This window comes from Sinocyclocheilus rhinocerous, unplaced genomic scaffold (genome assembly GCF_001515625.1).
Source record: "Sinocyclocheilus rhinocerous isolate Xijiao unplaced genomic scaffold, SAMN03320098_v1.1 scaffold70, whole genome shotgun sequence".
Lineage (NCBI taxonomy): Eukaryota > Metazoa > Chordata > Actinopteri > Cypriniformes > Cyprinidae > Sinocyclocheilus > Sinocyclocheilus rhinocerous.
In genome coordinates this window covers 826,128-848,665 of record NW_015624555.1, presented here as the reverse complement: position 1 = coordinate 848,665, position 22,538 = coordinate 826,128, and the positions used below count along the sequence as shown (strand labels likewise).

The 22,538-nt window shown below is 38.6% G+C and overlaps 1 protein-coding gene across 1 annotated transcript; it reads left to right on the top strand.

Annotated features, from left to right (window-relative positions):
• Nucleotides 1-1,298: 1,298 nt before the first annotated feature.
• On the top strand, nt 1,299-22,147 carry LOC107742774 (spondin-2-like). The gene is made up of 6 exons (XM_016555815.1): nt 1,299-1,350; nt 7,041-7,269; nt 10,215-10,435; nt 17,961-18,152; nt 19,408-19,582; nt 21,314-22,147. The coding sequence occupies exons 2-6, from the start codon at nt 7,041-7,043 to the stop codon at nt 21,499-21,501; spliced, it is 1,005 nt and encodes a 334-aa protein (XP_016411301.1). The 5' UTR covers nt 1,299-1,350; the 3' UTR covers nt 21,502-22,147.
• Nucleotides 22,148-22,538: the final 391 nt, after the last annotated feature.

The following is a 22,538-nucleotide window of genomic DNA, read 5'->3' as shown; positions in this document are numbered from 1 at the left end:
GCATTGGATAGCTGGCCAATCAGAGCACACCTCGCTTTTCAGACTGATGAGCTTTGTAAAAATCGACGCGTTTCAGAAAGGCGGGGCATAGAGGAATGTACAGAATGTACAGTATGTGGAAAATAATGTGTTTTTGAACCTTAAACCGCATAAACACATTTCATTACACCAAATACACAAAATAATGTTCTTTTTAGCAACACCATATGGCCCCTTTAAAGATCTATAACAAAAATAGAGCAAGCTTTGGCAATAACTAAGCGAATATTTAATTACAACAATAATTTCTCACTAGAAATGACATTAAAAGTGGAAAAATTTGGTCAAAAGTACATTTACACACAAACTGACCATCAGCTGCAACTTTCAGAACTTTAATTTTTATTTTTTAGCTTAATTGTCACGAAATCGAATGCACAGGATTGTGGGATATCAAGGGCAGGAAAAGAGACATCTGTGCTGCATTCAAGAATCGATCAGATGAAGGCATCTCAGTAGACAGGATGTGACATGATGATCATTGGATTCAGACGTCTTGTTGCCTTCCCCATATGCTGCCTGCAGAGAATGCATTTTTCAGCTTTCAGACACAGCCTGTATACGAATCATTTATTTCCACAGTATGTAAAGCTCTGAAGCTTTTGTGCGTAATATCTGCGCAGTTGTATATAGTATGAATGTATGTACTGTAGTATTAAGTATTCAGAATCTCGCTGTAAGTATTAGGTCATCCAGATACTTGTGTTTTTTTCACATACCATTTTTCGCCTACTAGTAGAGAAGTATGCATATTTGAATGTAGCCGATGACTGTTGTTAAACAGGTTTCCCCAAACACTACCCCTCCTTTACCATTGGTAGAACAAACAGAGAGCCCCACCCCAAACTCACGCCATTGGCTGAGCTGTTGCTGTGTCAGGCTGGCTGCACAAACAAACAGAGCAATAAAGCCACAGAGAAATGTTTACACTTTCCAGGAGAAGCTACCTACACATTTCTTCCTTGTATTACAAAGTTAAGCTGGGACAAACAGAAATCCATAGCTCACACAGCTATAAACTATTAGATGAGTGGTTACCAGATGAAGTTATTCATATATGAACACATCAACTTCCATTTACACAGTCTGTGATCTCACAGGAGAAGAAAAGAGATAAAAGGAGAGGACAGGAAAAAGACTGAAAGTGTGTGTGTGTGTGTGTACTCATACATGGAGAGGTGGGGGTGAAGAATGGGAGGAGAGAGAGGAAAGAAAAAAGAGAGGAGGGGAAAGAGAGCATGAAAGTGAGGTGTCTTGATCTGTAGTGCACATCTTCACAAACCCTGTCCTGCTGTCTACCATCCCAGCCAGGTAAGAGTGAGCTGTTCACTAGCATGTGATCCACTGTCTGTGTGTGTGAGTGTGTGTCCTGCGACACACTTTCGACACACTTTCCTGCTGTGGCAAAGGTTAAGGCAAGGGTTGCTTTTTTGCTTCTCCACTTTCCTGCTGTGCCTCTATGCAACCTTCCCACACTCCTCTTATGCAGGTTTGACGTCTCTTTGATGAACAATGCTGCAGTGCTTAAGTATTTTAACACATGTGCTGCTGTTAAGTTATTTAACTATTTTCTCCCTCTTCTCATTCATTTTGTGTTTGCATGCAAATGAAATGGAAGATTTCTGACCTCTTTCTGCAGCAGAAGCTCACTGCGGCTTCTTAATTGCTCTCCCTGTAAGTTTAAGCTTAAGTGGCAAAAAAGCCGCAAGCTCATTTTCTTTGGCACTTTTCCGTCTCCCCTGGTTTTATTGTGTCTTGTTCGTGTTGGAAGCAGAGATTTGCTGTGTCTGTTGGATGTTTGAGAAGCGTGTGTCTTTTGACACTGTGCTGGAGAGGGCAAACAGAGCGAGGTTTGCTTTAGGTCAGTGTCATGCAGCATCTGCAACCACTGGCAAGTGCAGGGCAGCAGAAATGCATCCCACAATGTGCCAGACCTTTGTTAACTGTATAAGGTTTGATTTAGTTTCACAGCCCGAAACAGAGATAATGTGGAAAACGTGGGACTTTGCATTTGTACGCATGCAAAATCTCAGTGCAGATGGGAGATCAAAATATTTATAAAAAGGTTTAATAGTCAGCGGATGATGTTTAGGAATGACGACTCCACTGGATAGACAAAGCATTGTTTCTTCAATGCTTTGCTCAGTCTCCCACGAACAAACAGATCTGTTTGTACTGAGGACAAATATTATTGAGCAGTTGTAGCACATGTGCCTGACGCTTGTATGTAACTTACAGTCACTTTCAAGCACGAAACCTGACAAGTTGCAGTAAAACGGCCAGATTACCTTTTCTGGTAAATGCTACATCTGCTGTTCACACATCCAGCAGCTTTCAACAGCTTTTTTTGGGTCCCGTTTACACATCTGCACCATCAGTGCTGTTAAAAACTCTGTGAAGTCATTTGGTGGAAATGGCTTTTAAACAGCTACGCCACAAATCTAGAATCTCAAACTGTTTCAGGATCTGTTGATCAATTCCTTCATCTACCCAGATGGAGAAAAGCTCTTTTGTTTCTAAGTTTGTCCAATTTGACACTTCTTTCCAAAATGTAGATAATGATTTTCATGTGGTGCGACCAACATGCATGAAAAAACAAAACATAAAACAGGAAATGGTGTCATGGAGACGACCCCTGCAGACCCTTGTGAGTGAGCCAAGGTCAATAAGTCTCTTAAAATATCTGATTATTTAACCTTTTTTATGGGAAGGAAAGATTAGTTCAGGCTGTAAATGTCATGTGGTGCAACTCCCCAAAACACGTAATCATATTTATAAATAAATAATTTATTAAAAACCTTTTTAGCTTAAAAATATTTTTAAAATATTTTTTTGAAAATAAGGATTAAAATGTGTAATTGCTTATTACTTTTATTAATATTACTTTTACCTGCTGGTTACACCACATGACATTTGTACATTTGTAAGGCAAGACACCAGGTGAATGTGGTTAAAGGGTTAGTTCACCCAAAAATGAAAATTCTCCTGTGGACGCGCGTTCACGACAGTAGCATGTGGCGGCGCTTACCCAGATATGGGTCAGCGCCAGCGCCGCCACACGCTCGCATCATGATACTGTCGTGAACGCGCGTCCAAAGTGACGCAGTAGAGACGAAAATGTGGAATAAAGTCGTTATTTTTGTTTTCTTTGCGCAAAAAAGTATTCTCGTAGCTTTGTAACTTTACAGTTGAACCACTGATGTCACACGGACTACTTTGTCGATCATCTTGGTACTTTTCTGGACCTTGAACGTGGCAGTTACCTTGCTGTCTATGGGAGGGTCAGAGAGCCCTCAGATTTCATCAAAAATTTCTTAAATTGTGTTCCGAAGATGAACGAAGGTTTTACGGGTTTGGAACAACACGAGGGTGAGTAATTAAAGACAGAATTTTCATTTTTGGGTGAACTAACCCTTTAAAATCAACATACTTCTACAGCTGATTATTCACAGTACATTTGGACAATTGTTTTGTATTACAAGTTTTCTAAAATGTTATGTATGTAAGGTTTATGTTATTTATTTGTTTGTTCTTAGTTTTATTTATTTATTCATTTATCTATGTATTTTTTACTTTCTATCTTGTATTATTTTTTTGTATTTTGTCCTCTATTGTTTTTGAGGTTGTTGTGGTTATATGCTTGTTTTAAGTGTTTTGGCATTAAAAAAAAACAAAAAAAATCAGTGCAATATGGCCGCACCCTGTTGGGACAATGGCGGCTTCACTTTTCTTCAACGGAAGAGATTGAAGGTGCGTCGTGCATCTTTTTTTTTTACAGTCTATGATATAAGCACTATAGTGGAGATTTTTTGGCTCAGTGCAGGAGAAAAAACTTATTTTGAGAAAATGACCTTTTATATGTGTTGTAACTGAAACCGTTTATTTTGGATGTTTTCTTTCCACAAGCATGAAAGAAGTCAAGTAATGGAAAAAAAAATCTAAAATGGACCAGTGCATGAAAATTTTTTTTAGTTTGAAGTGTCTTGCCTTAAATTTAAAATTTTCTAGAAAATAAGTTTACAAAACCACCTGAAACCATCATAAAGACAGATTGCATCTGCACCTTTACAAATTTAAGATGGGCTCAAATACTTTTTTTTTTTTTTGTCAGAGCTCCTCAACCTCATAAGTACTCAAACCATTAATGCTTTAGGTTTTGTTCACAAATAGCATCAATATGGAACTTTTCCAGCAATGTTACGCTGGCAAAATGCCAAGGCTCATTTGCTGGCATTTCTAGCCACACACCGTTCACCTCTAAAGGGAAAAATGCAGTTGGAAACGGCTGCATGTGTGAAAGTGCTGTGAAACTTCAGATTTTCCAAAAGATGCGGAAACCTGATCTGTCAAATATAGGAGAAAGAGACTGAGTTCTTAAGAAAAGGAACGGAAACCACAAAAGGAGTGCACGTTCAGTCCTCACTCGTAAGATTTTATCCATGTCCCATTGAACCTGTGGTCTAGCCGGCTTTAAAACAAGGAGCGTTTAGCTGCTTTCTCACTCCAGAACTATGTCCATTAGACATGAGGTCATTTCTGGTGACTCAAGGCCTCTCTCTTCATGGATCCTAATATATCTGTTCATCATGAGCTCTATTATAACCCAGTCCTCTGCTTTTCCTCAATAACATCAGAGTCACCCTCTACCAGTCCAACCTAAACCTACATTAATGACTCCAAACTTTAACAGGCGAGCATAAAAATACCAGAAGCGGGGATGCGGTGAGCCTGTATCTTTGATCTGCTGGTCTGTCATATGATCGTGGCTCGTTATAAACTATGGGGACGGGGCCACAGCCTCAGTCTGAGCCTGCGGTGATGAACTTCTGCCCTTTGTCGCTTCGCCTCTTTATTAAGAGACAGTGGCAGACGGTGCAGATGCCAGAATCTCATGCAGTCACGCTTTAAACCTTCTGCCGGGGTCTAAGCTGGTCTTGCGTAATACACTCAACATTCAATCACAGGCTATGTGGGATGAAAATAACTCAGTCACACAACCCTTGCTGTTGTGTTATTTTAATTTAGTCGGGAATGAACGGCAAGCCTACGGTTGTTGGGATAATGCGGTCAGCTAGGATGGGGCTGTGGGGTTCAGGGTAAATCTATGCTGTGGTGATGTTGAGTTCATCACACATGCCTTCAACAGCTATTAATTATGTTTTATTTAAGGCATCTAAAGTCTAAAGTTTTATTTAACTGTCTTGTCTTTGTAGACTGTTTGCCAGTCTGGCAAACTATACAATGCATACTATACTATTTTCATTCTATACAACAGAGCAGCACCTCTTTTCAAGCTTTGCCTGAAACACTCTGTTTTAGTTCCTGTCTCTTTAAAGGCAGCTTTACGAAAAAGCCAGTTCTGCTCTGATTGGTCAGCTGGCTCAGTCTGTTGTGATTGGTCAACTGTTTAGAGCATGTGTCAGAAATGTAATAACCTTTACCATAATTGGGTTTCAACTCATGAGTCTTCAGGTGCATATGTAAACAGTATTATATCAATGGTGTGACGTGACATGTGGCCAGGTATGGTTATCCATACTAGGAATTAGTGCTCTGCATTTAACCCATCCAAAGTGCACACACACAGCAGTGAACACACACCCGGAGCAGTGGGCAGCCATTTATGCTGCGGCGCCCGGGGAGCAGTTGGGGGTTCGGTGCCTTGCTCAAGGGCACCTCAGTCGTGGTATTGAAGGTGGGAGAGAGCGCTGTACATTCACTCCCCCCACCTACAATTCCTGCCGGTACGAGACTCGAACCCGCAACCTTTGGGTTACGAGTCCGACTCTCTAACCATTAGGCCACGACTTCCCCATGACTATGGCTTCGGTAGTAAAAGTCCATACAATGTTTTTTCCCTCACAGTGGAAAAAAAATAAAAAATTATATGTTCTCAACACAGTGGGTGCCCTTTAAAACAGGGCATGTCAAGACACGTCACGCCAGATTTAATGTCAATGACATCCGTTGTCAACTGGTTTATGCATGTTACAAGTTCGCCATTACCTTCAAACCTGGTGCAGCACATCTTGCTCCTCCATATTGGTGGTTTTGTGGCTCTTTGGACATTAACAGTCCCAGGCTCAATTCAAATTCACTGTATGCAAAGAAGTGCTCATCAAACATTTTCTTTTTCAGCAGAAGCATACAATTCATACATGTTTCAAATAACATGACCTGAGTAAATGATTGATAGACTTTTCATTTTTGGATGATCAGTCCCTTAAAAGGAATAGTTCACCCAAAAATGAAAATTTGCTGTTGATAAACTCACCCTCAGGCCATTCAAGATGTAGGTGACTGACTTTCTTCAGTAACACTAAAGAAGATTTTTAGGTAAAGCCGTGGTCCTTGGTGAGTCATAAAATGCAAGTCAATGGCTGCCTGAGGCTGTGGATTACAGGTAATAATGTTCAGTTTCTTACACAGACATGATTGTTTCGCTTCATAAGACCTCAATATATCGTCAGGAGCCGCGGGATTAATTTAGTGGTTTTGTATCTTTTTTTTTTTACTCTCAAAGTGACGATAGCCATTGGCTTGCATTTTATGAATCACCAAAGATGGGTTCAGCTAAAAATCATCTTTAGTGTTCTACCGAAGAAAAAAGTCACCTTCATCTTGGATGGCCTGAGGGTGAGTAAATTAACAGCAAATCTTAATTTTGGGGTGAGCTATTTTCATTCCGAAATATTCTTATAAGCTCATAAGGGTTTCTTTGTAATATCAGTTGGTGAGTGGAGCAAGCTGCAAATCTCAGATGCTTCCCTTGACAGAGGATTAAGGTGTCAGGAACCAAAGTTATGTAATTTCCTCTTGCAATACATATTTGCTGCATGAGTGGATCAGATTTACTGTAGGACAAGAAACTGAAATGGGAATTGATTTAATTTCTACATAGCCACTAAAATTAACAATAAAAAGGGAAACAACCCGTGTTTTCCCTCAAGTGTACTGTACGTGGCTAATGATTTTCCTGCTCTTTTTTTTCCCTGTCACAGATGTTGTCATCAGAGGTCTTTGTTCCTGGTTGGCTGCAGCAGCTGCTGGTCGTGCTGCTCAGGTTTGTGCTGTCCTGCGCGGCCCCGGTGAACCTGACCAATGGGATGGAGTGCGGCGCTCGAGGACCCGCCTCTTACATCCTGGTGTTCACCGGCCACTGGAGTCCACAGACCTTCCCCAAACAGTATCCCTTATTCCGACCACCTGCGCAGTGGTCCAAACTCATGGGTAAGACTCCTGGTGATTTGAGGTGTCTGGTTTACAAGATTACTAGAAGCCAGAGAGGAGTGTTAGAGATGAGGCCGTTCAAACTTCCTCACCTCACCATATGTCAGGACGCCAAGTACTCACAGCTGGCCTGTTAACCCTGAGATTTGCCCTGACGACCCTCCAAACATATGCGCGTTACCTGCCACACCACGGGGGCAGGGCAGTCTAATGAGGAAAGCAGAACGAGAGCGAGGTTGAGGAGTAATAACCATTGCCAGATGACACAGGCTGCCCTGCAAGTTCATGCTGTCATTTAATAGTCCTTCCATAAATACACAACGCATGCGGTCTGCAACAGCCATTGACTTTAATGCGATCACTGTGTGCTCGCTTTTTCTGACGACGTGCTCTTTGGGTGTCACCGGTATACCAGCGCTCACATGCCACCGCCGCGGGCACGAGCCAAGACCAGCAGCAGACGTGCCAAAACATTTACAACCCAGAGATCCTGAAAGTGGCTTTGGAGCGCTGAGATGATGTCTGTGCAGTTTCTCCTGCCTCCTGGATGGCTTTCCGGCCCTCTCTTTATCCATTTATCACTGTTGTATCGCAATTATGTTCAGAAACCGCACATTTTTGTATGTAATCAGAAGGTTGCGCCGTACACATGAACTCCGCATATGAAGGATGAGACTATTAGGGAAAAGACCGAGATAGAGAGATAAAAGCACTGGAGACGGTTGCGGACCTTGCGGTTTGTGGTTTAGCTGATTGAGGTCAGGTCTCTTAAATTTTTCTGTCAACATTTGGGCCAGACGTGTAGCATGGAGAGACTAGACGTTTTAGCATGCCAAACGTGCTGCCTGCCTTCTTGTCATTCTCACTTGTAACTTTTTCTCTCATTCTCCTGCACACTCTCTTCTAGCTTCGGGTCTGCCAGACCAAAATGGTTTGTAGTTATGAAGAACACAGTGGGACGTTAAAGAGAGGCTGAAATCATTTCAGAAACATCATCTTAGCTCCTTCCTCTTTCAAACCTCTGTTGTGATATCAAGGGCTAATAGGTGAATTATCAAACTAGGCACGTTTGTCTTTGGAAGAAAAGTTCACCCAAAAACGAAAAGACGGTCTGTTTTGAATCATCCTTATGTCGTGCAAAACATGCCACATTTTCTGTGGAACACAGAAGTAGATTTTCGATTTTTTTTTTGTGTTTGACCTTTACACTGATGTCTTTTGCAGCGTTCCCCGCACACAGAGTTGTAAAAGCACAGTGCTCAAGTTAAAAGAAGTTTTTAGACCTTGCGGTTTTCCATTAGGTGACGTTCACACAGAACAGGTTTTTCCAATTCCATGTTTCTATGGTTTTTCTATTTAGAAGCACTAGACGGATGTGTTTTGCACACCTTTGCAGCATCTCTATCTTGGATTTTTTCGTTCCACCTGACCTGAGTGTTGCATTTTTTTTTTACCCCCACAAACACGCAACTTAAAAAAGGGAACAAAAGCAATTCATCAAAGATTTGCAAAAGCAATTTGTCAAATAAATTGAGGCAAGCATCAGTATTGCTACTGCTTGTACTTATCGTGAGACTTGGTGTTGGGGTCTTTTAACTTGGGCCAGAAACAAACTTTATAGCAACATTCTAACAACCCATCAGACCATCTTCACAATGGCGTAGCAACACCCTGATAATGGCTAATTACAACCTCTCATATCAAGGTGGCGAGGTTTACACGGCAAGAAAATGTTAAAATCAGAAAATGTAATTCTAGTTTGGTTACACACGTCATTCTGGTTTTTGAGAGCTGTTCAACAGATTAAAGAATAGAACGTAACTTTTGGAAAAATAGTTTAGTCGTAAGGTATGATCATATTGGCAAATGTTGTCAAAAAAGGTTCATTGTCTATTGTCAATAGTGTAGCAATGCATGAAGCACAGCTCACTCAATAGTCACTGTCAAACCGAGCAACTTTTTGTTGGTCGGTGCTATGAAAAAATTGGACCTGTTGCAAAATCTGTATGGGGAAATCTGTCACCCACTTTCACAGATTTCTATTGAACTGACTAGATTTCGCCCATGAAATTTTGCTGAGCAACAGTAAATCATGACTGCGCTTATAATATGCTTGAATATGTAGTCAGTTATGGACAGAGATGATAGTTTTTGCAGAAATATACATGCAAAGCAAAAGGAACCTGAAAAAGAGTGTTACACCAACTTATTACTTAAGAAATTTTAGATTTAAGTTTGAAAAGCTCCGATTGATTGACATGGATGTTTAGCATTTAAAATGGCATGTGACAGTGAGTGAAGACTACATCGTAAAATTTGCAGTTTGTGAGTGGTATTCTCGATGTCTGCTTGCATACTGAACTGTGATTGTTTTTTTTTCTTTGCACATATTTAACCACACATTTAACCATTTTAATTGCAATTAACTGAAAATATAATGCACTGAATGTCATGACAAAGGCAAAGCGGCTCTGACTTGGCAATTCATTGACACAGAACCAAAACCTAAAACATAAATATGCCTAAAACCTTAACACAGTTCTTTTGCCGCCTTGCATGCACTGATGTTGCTTTGAGGACATAAATATCTACTTTAATATATTAAATTACTATTACATAACAGTCTCGGTCACCCCTGAACTTTAGGTGCACACTAGGTCTGGTTTTTCTCACTGAAGGTTTTGTTTTTAGGTGTTTATTCTCTTGGCATTAGGGGCTTCTTCATGGCTTTATACCACAACTCGAGGTGTGTTGAGCACACAGAAGGTGGCAGAGCTGTATTTGTGTTTTGTGAAATCTGATGAGCAATAAAAATTCATGGAGTGGTAGTAATGTTCAACAGACCACTGCAGAACCTGAATCACGAGGCCTGAAAACATGAGCAGTTTAAATATGTTTCCTCTGAGTTTACCCTTCACTCATTGGCTGCTTTTACTTCTGTGCAGCCGTGACCCATAATGAGCAGTACCAGCTGTGGCAGGAGGGGGCGCCTGCGAGCGATGGCATGAAGAGCTTTGCTGAGCAGGGACTCACAGTGGATCTGGTGAAGGATGCGAAGGAGGCGAGGAAGAGGCGAACGGTGGGGTCCATGTACCGCACAGCCGGGATCCCCTCTGGTATCGGCCACAGCTCCACAGAGCTGCTCCTGACGCCCAGGACCCCACTGGTAAGATGAACGTAGTCACTACACAAAAATCTCCTTACCTTAGCCCGATTCACAACGGTAAGCTTGTAATAATGTTTTCTAATTTGAGTGGTTCAGGTCGTTATTACGTCATGTCAAACGGTGCATGATGGCAATGAAACACATGTAAGTGACTGAAATTAGATTATATTCCAGTTTTAAATGTGCATCTGATTACAGATACATGGAATTGGTGCACTTACAGAAGATTTGTATTTCAAAGAGAACGAGATCTAAGGAATATTAAATTGATTTTGAAGGTTAAAATAATTTCTTTTGATGACATTCGAATGGTATGACAATTAGAGATTAGACTGTACGAAAATTGAAATCTACAGATAATGCTAATACACACCAAATACACGTAGTCATGCAATGTTGATGTTGTTAACATTAACAATTTGAGAACAAAGTATAACAATAATAATAATTTGCATGTTTTTTTACGTGATCTGAGCTAACTTTGCGATCGTTAGATTTAATCACCATTGGTAGCGCGATTTATTGTTAAACTTTTTTTTTTTTCAGTTGGTCAGACATGTTACTTACTTGTTCAGATGACATTTTCGGGTGAAACTTCTTATTTTGGACATACTTCCAAGACATAGTCTTTGTAATTCCGAAGTACAGTGAATATCTACACTGGTGCCTTGACTGACAGCCACACATACACCTCAAAACATTAGATTCATCCGCGCTGAGGAGCCGTGCCGATGCACAACCCAGGTAAAGAAGATAATTACACAAATAACTACAATTGCAGGATTCAAACAGAGATGGCAACAAAGAGGCAGAACTTACGTACTGCAGTCACAAATGACTCATTTTCACAAATGAGCACAGCTTCTATGAGTTTGAAGCCTAAATATAATGAAGTAAAAAGCTAAACATAGGCTATAAATGAACTACACCATGGTTGCAAGACTCAAATTCCACCACCATTAACCTTCAACAACTATTTCAGTCTTTACTTAAAAACATTTTCCTTGAAAGTTTGAATAGTTTGCCAGAGCATGATTATAAACACAATGAGGTGATCATGCCAAGTCAAGTGTGAGTACAGATGAACTTATATGTCTTATTTAATTGTAGTAGGAGAAGTTACAATCAGCTGAGCTGTGGTCTGCCTGAACAACACTTGAGATCCATTCGTCACTCAAACAACATTTAATGTCCCTGACAACCTCTGTAGTTCCATTTAGCCACTTGTTAGCAACCAACTTTTTCAAGACAAGTAAAAGCTTTAAAAAATAGAATAGAAAAGAATAAAGCTTGAAAATATCTTGAGCTTGTGTTAACCACATGCCTTATTTCAGACATTTAACCAAAAAACCCATTAAAAAAACCTATTGATTTCAGGACAGTTGAACCAGAGGCGCTAAAAAGCTTACTTGTTTGTAGGTTTTGGCCAAAAAAACTCATTGGGTATGCCAATTCATGCATTAATGAAAGAGCTTAGATGATAGAGTAAAACTGTATCGATATGGATAAGGATTGGTTTCATTTACCCAGTAGAGAAGTAGGTAAATCTGTCTGTGTTAATGATATGCTGACTTTACATTGGAATTGAAATGAAAACAGTTCTTTAGAAATAATGATTTCTGGGTGGCAAGTAAGAAGGGAAATTCCCCAAAGACATTTCCCATTCCACGGTTGGGACTGTTTAGTTTCAGACATTTCATTGCTAAGGTAAAGCCATCAAATTAATAGAGCATAACTGAATAAAGACTAGGCCCTGGTAAGCGTTTTCCTCAGAAGGGTCAGTTTCCTAGAAGACATCCTTAAAGTCACAATGAAATGGAAGTAGTGACTAGGGCTGGGCGATATAGCTAAAAAAAATTATCAACGATATAATGTTTCATATCGTTCGTTATCGATATCAAGATCTTCGCATTGAGCTTCTATATTTCTCTAATATTTTGAATGAATAACGCAGCAGCGGCGCGTCTCGTGGGCTAGACTAACAAAACATTAAAATGCAACGACGTCACTCACATCATTATCACCGCATCTCGCGCGCCACTGATGACGCTCCCTGATGCACACCTAACATTCAAATGCAAATGTTTATTTTAAATTCGACTAATATTCATTCTTTATTCACAATCTCCTCATCACAGGCAGGCACAGCACTCATTTCAGCATGTGTTTGTGTGTGCTGTCTGCGTCACTCATAACAAGTGCCTATATCGTGCGCTATATCGAACTACTTTTCTATCGATATCGAAGAAGGTGTACCGTTGATAAATATCGATACCGTTTTATCGCCCAGGCCTAGTAGCGACAAATCTTTTCTTCTGTATTGTGACGTACATCCGGAGGTAACACTTTATTTTAAGAACCAGATTTCACTGTTAACTAGCATGCATATAACTAGCATAATATCTGTTTATTAGTACTTAAAAAGCACATATAAATGCCTTATTATACATGACCATATTTTAGATCCCTTAATCCTACCTCGTACCTAAACGTAACAGCTACCTTACTAACTATTAAGAATCAGCCAATTAGGAGTTTATTCAGGCAAAAGATGTAGTTAACAGTTAATAGTGAGAGTTGGACCTTAAAATAAACTGTGACTGATGTGGGATGTTTCACTATATGAGGTCAAATAAAAAATAAAATAAAAAAATTAACATGTGCACAGATGACTTATTCACAATCACATGCATTTAGAAAATAGATAGGGTGAAATTTCTCTTCGGCTCACTTTAATGATACAATATACTTATATATTGCACAAAGACAGACTTCACCAGAGCGCAAAACCAAAACCACATCCAGAGTCCCAGGACCTCCAGACCACAACCCTCACTCCCTCCCTTCCGGCTCCTGTGCTGCGTTTCCTGCACCCACCAGATCTGCAGATAGGGAGAGGCTGGAACCTTTTCTTCTCAGTTTCTGGAATATTTATCTTCCTGGTAGCCACGAGTCGGTTGGTTACAGGGTCTAAAGGCAGCGCTGGTGCTGCTGGTGACCTACATATCTTTATTTCCAAAGTCTGGAATACAAACGGCAACTACCCTCAGATGCGCCTGGCATTCACTCCTGCTGGTACTTAACCGTCTGCTGTGTGTGTATGATCTGTGTGTCTGTTCACTTATTATTGATGAACTGATTGCTTACACCTTAGTATTAACCATATTTAGTATTAAACTTCCGTAAGTTATTTTCCTGCACGATTGTGCCACAGACATGAATGATAACTCAAATTGTGCAGCTTGATGAGATGAACTATTACTTTTCTAAGCAATCAGACTTAAAAGTCCCATAAACTTACATTGAAGAAGCACTGTAAAAAATGCTGCTGCTTTCAGTTATAACAGCTTAAAATTTGTTGAGATAACTGAAATATCCAACTTAAGTAAACTAAACTTATAATTTTAAGTATCAAACACTTACTTTTTAAACAACACATTTTTACTTATTCCAATGTTCAATTTTGAACAGTGAGGGACTAGAGACACACCAAAAGCAAATAGCGAATGCTTTTTTGACATGCAATTTAAAATACTAAAAAATAGTTATTCATTTTATTATTTTATTTTAACCCTAATTATATTTTAAAGCATTCATTAAATATATCATTTCAATTATTCATATATCTTTTTTAAGCAATATAGAGATTGGAATATCTTACAGACTTGAGGGTGGGCTTTTGACCTGTAAACCATATAACAATTTACTAAAAGATATTAGTAAAATCATTTATTAAATATATCATTTTAATTATTTATATATCTTTTTTAAGCAGTAGTGAATGGAATACCATACAGACTTGAGGGTGGGCTTTTGACCTGGCAACATTTTTGAAGTCTCTGGTCTTTATCAACCTACTGAAAAAAGTGTTTGCTTATTTGTAAATCAATACATATTCAAATTCTGCACTAATCTTCCTTATTGAATAGTGTTGGCTACAATAAATAATGTACATATAAGACCTAGGTACTTTTGCATTTTCAATCAAGTATAATTGAGGAGGAGTACTTATACTTTACTGGAGTTATGTAATGTTAGGGTGTCTGTACAAGACTGACCAGCACTGCAGTAAACCACTCAGAACACCTTAGAAACCAAATTAGCAACACAATAAAACACTCGGAAGACCTCAGCAACCCCATAGTGGAGTTTTGCACCACTCATGTGTTCTTCAGAAAACTCTATTTCTTGTTTATTTACTAAATAACAGTTTTACCACAGGATTTTGTTGGCTGTCATAGGCAGCGAAGGCATCTCAGTAGACAAGATGTGCCCTTGATACCTTCTTATACTGACTGTAAAAGCAGCATTTATCGTCTTTCTGTGTCATTTTCCAAGAAACTATCTAAATATACTGTTGGGCTGCAGCTGACATTGCAATGTGTTTAATTAAGAACTCCAAAAAAAGAGACACGGTGTCAAATTTCAGATTCCCGCAAATGCAAGACCAGCACCCTCAAATCAACAGGAAAATAAGTAAATCAGAAACAGCAAAAAGCCGCCCAAAATTACTCAAGGTTCTTTTGCATTTAATAAGATCCAGAGCAGCGCTGTGGATTTCTGCAAATAGTGAGGCATGCAACAAACCACAGCACGTTCCAGCTGTGCATGCAGACAGACAGAGACACACTGTCCTGACACACAAATCAGGGCATTGGTTTGGCAATTATGTGTTAGTGTGACTTTGTGCCCTGAAGAGAGATTGAGCTCTATTAGCGCAGGGCCGGAACAGACAGCAGAGGGATGAGGCACAGCTCGCCTCTCACGCCAGAGAAATTGATATAGCAGGAGGTATTCCTGGAAAAGCCACAGAATGAGAAGAGATGTGAGGGAGAGACGAGTAAATCCAGTCTGGAGAAAAGTCAGCTGTAGACTGGATGTTGTCACAAGGTACCAAAACTGTGGCCCCAATATGGATACAAAAAGCAGGCTACAAATATATCTGTTCTGCTTTTAATGTTTGCTTTAGAAATGACCTATTGTGGGTAATTCACACTAAAGTGTGGGATCTGCACTCCTAAAAATAAAGGTTCTTTTTTGGCATTGATGGTCCCATGGATTTCTAGTTGTGCCCTCTTTTGGAAGACCAAACAAAGTATTTTCCCTTTAGCAACAAAACACACAGCGTCTTCAGGACATGGCGGCGGCAGCAACAATACTACAGCGAGAATAAAAGTTACGCCTTCTTTCTTTGCGTGAACATTTTGGCGGCGTTATGCAAATCTTCCCACACAGTAACGCAGATATGTGGGGGCGTGTTAGAACGAGCCGTTTTAGGAGGGCGTGGACGAGTCTTAACTTTGATAAAGAATATCTCTTTGGGTTTGAGACTTTAGTCTTTGCGACTTTAGGGATCTTATCTATTCACGAACAGCTTTAACATCCATTGAAACTTTCCATTGCACAAAAGGTTCTTAATTGTGGAAAATGTTCTTCACACTAAGAAAAAAAAATGGTTGACTGGTTAACGTTTTAATTCATTTGTTATATAAAATATTTTATTTTTAAATTGCGTCTCCCTTAAAAGTTTTCTGAGGCCCCCTACTGGGCCCCAGCTTCCTGGTTTAGAACCACTGACTTTGTGTACTTTTAAATTATGCTTTAAGTATCACCTTTGCCTCAAATGATTCTCTTATAATTTCCATTGAGATATTAAAATACTTTACAGATTATAGAACAATAAAATTGTGTATGTGTTTGCTAATTTTTTTATTACAGACATTTGGATTGCAATTCTGAGTTTGAGACATTTTTTTAATTTCTCCTGTAACTCTAGATGAGAGAGACTAAACTAAGAAGCAGGACATTTCATAAAATCTCATTTTGCTGTACATTTAATCTGATTGCTGTCTGGGAAAAACAATTTAGGTATTAAATAGATTTTAAAGGGCTTTTGACACTGTGTTTAACCTCATTGCTGTAAACCCTGCTTTTAAACCCGGGTAAAGGTACGTTTCACACTTCCAATTTAGAAACAGAGTTAGCGCTGCTTTTTACCCAGGGTTATGAAATGCTCCTCCAGAGCGGGGTTAGCAGCACTCTTATGGTGTTAACCCCGCATTGCACTGCCAAATCTGTCCAGTATGAAATAATGCAGTGTTAGAATGTTACGGTTCGATGCTTAATAACCGACAGCCAAACGTGTGTGCGCTTTGGACAGTGACAGAAACAACGAACGGTCATTTCAGCATTCGAGGACAACATTTCAAATGGTGACAGAAAATGTGTGAAATGAAGTGTGAAATGAAGTGAAGAATAGGCTGTTTTATTCTTACCTTTGTAGTCGGAAAAGTCCATTCAGGACAAAACTTGATAGTACAGTCTGCCAGATATAATATAAGGATATGCAACGCTAGAGTTTTTATGTAAACAGGTCCAGCACTGCGTTAGTCCAATCAATGACACTGTCACCTCAAATATGAACGTTAACCCTGGGTTTAGGAGTATATTGTGTGAAACGTCAGTTTATGAATCCCAGTATTAAACTGTAACCCTTGGTAAATTATAAGCAGTGTAAAACATGAAGCAAGATAAGCAGGATTTCATTTACCTGGAGTTTAGAATAACTCAGAGTCAACTAATTAAGGGTTAACAGGAATAACCCTATAGATGGTTATATAAATGCTTCATTCATTCATCCATCCAACCAACCAACCAACTACACTAAAAATAAAGGTGCTTCACGATGCTATAGAAGAACCTTTTTGTCTAAATGGTTCCATAAAGAACCTTTAACATCTGAAGAACCGTTCTGTTTCACAAAAGGTTCTTTGTGGCGAAAGAAAGTTCTTCAGATTATAAAAAGGTAAGAAAGAGATGGTTCTTTAAAGATCCTTTGACTGAATGGTTCTTTGTGGAACCAAAAATGTTCTTCTGTGGCATTGCTGTGAAGAACCTTTTAAGCACCTTTATTTTTAAGAGTGTAGTTCAAGGGTGAAAAACCCTAAAGTTCCCTTTTGACTTGGCATAGTAAGCATCTACCCAGAACACACTAGTTGAGTTTTTCACATCAGAAAATTTGAACATCTACCTTGTGATTTCTTTCTTTTGTTTTTGTATGGAGGTTTGACTGATATACCTTATGTGAACTCAAGCAGACAGGATCCGTTAGGTTTTATTGTATGTCTGATGAATCATTTTTGGCTGAATATATCAGGCTTGTGTTAAAATAGCCGATGTCACTCCATGGCTGGTTTCTCTCTGTGACTGCGTCTTGTGGCTATTCCCTCACTCTGCTCTGACCCAAGGGCTCTTCCTGAATGAGGTCATAGTCAAAAAGGAAACATTCATCACCATTTAGACAAAAAATCCCAGATGGTCTAACCTAACATACACAGGAAGGAGTGGAAAATACTGGACATGGCTACAAAGAAAAGTTTCAGATGTGACTTATGAAGCCAATTATGTTAGCAGAGCATGCTGAAAAACAAGAAGTAGATTGCCATTGGCTAACTCAGCATTGATAATGTCTGTGTGTATGTTTTCAACACGAGAGTGACTGATCATGTTGTGTTTTCTCTCACAGCTGTCTCTGATAGTGAAAGTGATCCCCAGTCCAGACTGGTTTGTGGGGGTGGACAGTCTGAACCTGTGTGAGGGTGGGCAGTGGAAACAGGAAGTGACCTTTGACTTGCACCCATTTGATGCTGGCACAGATAGCGGCTTCACTTTCTCTTCACCAAACTTTCCAACAACACCCCCAGAAAATATCTCCATGGTGAGATACGCTTCCCATGATTCAGCTACATTCTACTGTTTAAAAGTTTGGGGTCTCTAAGATTTTTTTTTTTTTAAGAAGAAGAAAGTAATGCTTTAATTCAGCAAGGATGCATAAAATCGACAGCAAAGACATTTTTAATGTTCAGCATATTCGAATGATTTCTGAAGAATCATGTGACACTGAAGACTGAAGTAATGATGCTGAAAATTCAACTTTGATCACAGGAATAAATTACATTTTTAAATATATTAAAATAGAAAAGTGTTATTTTAATACTGGTTATTACTGGTTTTACTGTATTTTTGATCATACGCCTTGATGAGCCTTTCAAAAACGTTAAAAAATCTTACAGACTCTAAGCCTTTGAATGAGAGAGGACATTATTCGCAGTTAGGGAACCATTCAAATGTTGCTTGTTCACTTAAAATTATATGATTTTAAGAAGTAATTGTAGATTGTTCTGACTTTTTCTTTTTATCAATGAATTTCCATGGCTTTTCCTTTTGTTCATGGTGACTGGATAAGGTTTTTAATAGAGATTGTAGGTAAGATTTTCCATTTTGTCAGATACCAGTGTCTGTAATAAGATTTGAATCTGGCTCAGTGGAGAATTCGTCTTACAGAAATGTATTCACTATAGAAATTTCCATGGCTTTTAAAAGGAGAGTTATATGTTTTATTCACCCTCATGTTGTTTCAAATCAATATGGAACACAAAAGGAGAAATTTTAAAGAATGTTCAGACTGCTCTCTTCCATATAATGATAGTGGATGACGGACCAGGAGCAGTCAAGCTCAAAATAGACAAGAAAAGCACCATAAAACATCACAAAAGTGGGCCATATGATGAGATAAATATGTGTGAGGAAGAATAAAGGCATTATTCAGCCACAGTCATTGTTTACTTTCATTGTATGGAGAAATGCAGGTTGGATATTCTGCTATTAAAAAAGTAACTTTGTGTTTTAAATTGAATGAATTTTCATTTTTGGGTGAACCACTGTGGATTTTTATACATTTTCATGGCTTTTGCCTAGAAATCATAATTTTATAATTTCCCAGACATTTCCAGGTTTTCCATGAACTTGGGAGCCCTGATTCTAAGTTGATTCAGGATGTGATTTTATTTAAAATTTCATATATTTTATTTTAAAAACATTTACATTTAGAAATCAGTCTAATATCTTTGTAATATTTTGGCTGATGCAAATCACAACTCTACCGCATCAATAACTGTTTTATTCTCGTCCAGATCTCCTCTCAAAAGCCAAACCACCCTGCAAATTCCTTCTATTACCCTCGGCTAACTGAACTCCCGCCTTTGGCCACTATTTGGGTGAAGCGACAGGGCCGCACACCTGTCCGTCAACAGAACCGACTGTCCAATCACATCCTGCCTGACACAACCAAACTCAACAGATTCTCAGGTAGATCTGCATACACATTTTACACATTCAAGCACAGAGTATTGTGTCTCTTGATCGTGATCTTCTATTTTCACTGTTGCACATTTGTGACCCTGGAGCACAAAACCAGTCATAAGTCGCATGGGTATATTTGTTGCAATAGCCAACAATACATTGTATGGGTCAATATTATCGATTTTTCTTTAATGCCAAAAATCATTAGGATATTAAGTAAAGATTATATTCCATGAAGATCCTACCGTAAATATATCAAAAATGTATTATCATTAGTAATATGCATTGCAAAGGACTTCATTTGGACAACTTTAAAGGCGATTTTCTCAATATTTTGATTTTCTTGCACCCTCAGATTCCAGATTTTCAAATAGTTGTATCTCGGCCAAATATTGTTCTATCATAACAAACCATACATCAATGGAAAGCATATTTATTTCAAAATTGTAAAAACAAAATGGACCCTTATGACTGGTTTTGTGGTCCAGGGTCACATTTCATTTGGCTGGTCAATCCAAAAAAGAAGTGCTACGTGCTTTATTCTAGATGTTTTGGGTTTGCCGCAGCATTGTGCAGCAAGTAAACAGTTGAAACTTGATGAACTCTAATGCACACCACATGTGGTAAACACTTTTTATTTGCTTCCACAAAAATGTAAGCATGTGTTGTTCCACTAACTAGCGTTTCTTTGCATTTATTACTACAATTTCCATGACCCGTTGCTATTATCGCACAGAAATTTGGACTTTCAAACTGAATGCATAGGAGTCATTATATAATTTAGAGTACAATGTAATACATTACAAAATTATAAAAACAGCTTTCTCAATAAAACACCTATTGGTTTTAGTTTATATGTTTTATAAGTGTTACTTATCTGCTAGCTGCCAAGCTTAATCATTAAACATAATTTTGATATTACAAAGAAAAAGATGTTTTGGGATTGTCAGTGCCTGTATGTGAAGTTTAATAATTAAAAAAAATTTTAAAAATAAAAAAAAAAAAAAAAAAAAAAAAAGATGTTTTCTCTGGTGGTGAGTTTGTCAAGTATGTTATTGTATGGATTGTTTGGCCAACCAAATGTTGTTTTCTTGATCAGATTAACCTCAAATCTGAATGTTTATATGAATTAAAATCATACAAATATTGCAAACCATAACTATGTACCTAATGTAGTTGACAGGCAATTAATATACTCCTTGACAATAGGTCATTTGAGATAAAATATAGAAAAAATTAAAAGGACATTCCCCATAATGTGTTCAAAATATTTAAACGCGAGTAAAATAAAATAATTGTAGACATAAATTGAATATAGATAATATAGACTTAAACATTTGTTATTCATTTTTTAAAAACTCAATTCAAAAAGCAGACATTGCAAAAACTGAAAGTTAAGGGACATAAAGATAATTTCAGGTAAACTGAAAAGCAGGGTGCAAAAAATATATGTGTGAGATTGCAGTATGTATTCTCCTAATGGATAAAATATATTTGTTTAAAAATAAATAATTATCATCAATGGACATGAAATGTACCCTAAATTATACAGTGACCCAGTAACCTACTATAAAATAAAACACATTTGTTCAATTGCCGGTCGGCCCAAGTACACCACTGGTCTGTTTTTCTTTAATTGACCGTGCATAAACATGCACATAAACATAATCTCTTGACGGATTGCTTCCAGACAGCTTTTTTAGCCAGTGGTCCTCATGATTCCTGCATGTCTTGCAGAAACGCCGCTGGACTGCGAGGTGTCCATGTGGTCGTCCTGGGGCCTGTGTCTGAGGCCGTGCTCTCGGGGCGGCCTGCGCCATCGCACCCGTTACATCCTGCTCAAACCCGCCAACAGCGGCACGCCGTGCCCCGAGCTGGAGGAGCAGGAAGAGTGCACGCCGCACAACTGCCTGGCGTATCAGTGATGCCGGTCACACCGCTGGCATAGACACTTTGACGCTGTCCAAGCGGAGAGCCGAGTTTAACCTCATGCCAATGCTGAGTCACTGCCGCAGAATGTGGGAGAGCCGCCCGACTGGACGTCCAGTGAGCGGCATTGGCTCCTCTCCTCGCTGGAAAAGAGCGACTCGTATTCTGTTAATAGAGACTTTGATTATGGGTGCTGTACTCGCAGTAATCTCAGTGTATCTTTGCGTAATCGCACACTATTTTGCCAATATAGATTTGTGGAATAGATGACTTGCAGTTACCCGACCACTGTTTTTATCATAACTACATGAAATAACATAAGCCTTCTCCTTCTGATCTCACAACAATAGCAACCTTTTTGAAGTAGCTGAGGTGGGCTTTGAATGATTTGTAGTGGGCTTTAGAAGTCAACTAGTAGTCTATTAGTGGTCAAATAAGACTTGAAGACACCCTCATACAGGCCTAATTATGTTCAAAATGCAGTATGCATAAAGTTTACAATATTATCTTGTGAGGAATCACACAAAACTAGCTGTCATATGTCATTTATCAAATAAGGGACCGTTTAGATGTTGCCAGTCAAGAGTTTGTAATCACAAAGATTGTTTAATGTTTTTGAAAGAAGTCTCTTATGCTCACCAATTTGATCAAGAATTCAGTAAAAACGGTAATATTGTGAAATATTATTACAATTTAATGTGTTCTATTTGAATATGTGTTAAAATGTAACTTATTCCTGTGATGCAAGCTGAATTTTCAGCATCATTACTCCAGTCTTCAGTGTCACATGATCCTTCAGAAATTACTCTAATATGCTGATTTTCTGCTCAAGAAACATTTCTTTTTATTATCAATGTTGAACACAGTTGTGCTGCTTAATATTTTTGATTATCTGAATAACAGAACACTCAAAAGAACAGCATTTATTTTAAAACAGAAATATATTGTGACATCATAAATGTCTCTATTTTCACTTTTTATTAATGTAATGCATCCTTGCTGAATAAAAGTAAGTAATTTACCCCAACCTTTT

Excerpts from the sequence above, each read along its gene's own strand:
- LOC107742774 (XM_016555815.1), top strand. The coding sequence starts at position 7,041 with ATGTTGTCATCAGAGGTCTTTGTTCCTGGTTGGCTGCAGCAGCTGCTG. Across the intron at positions 7,270-10,214 it reads GCAGTGGTCCAAACTCATGG|CCGTGACCCATAATGAGCAG; the intron begins GTAAGACTCCTG and ends ACTTCTGTGCAG. Across the intron at positions 18,153-19,407 it reads CCCCAGAAAATATCTCCATG|ATCTCCTCTCAAAAGCCAAA; the intron begins GTGAGATACGCT and ends ATTCTCGTCCAG.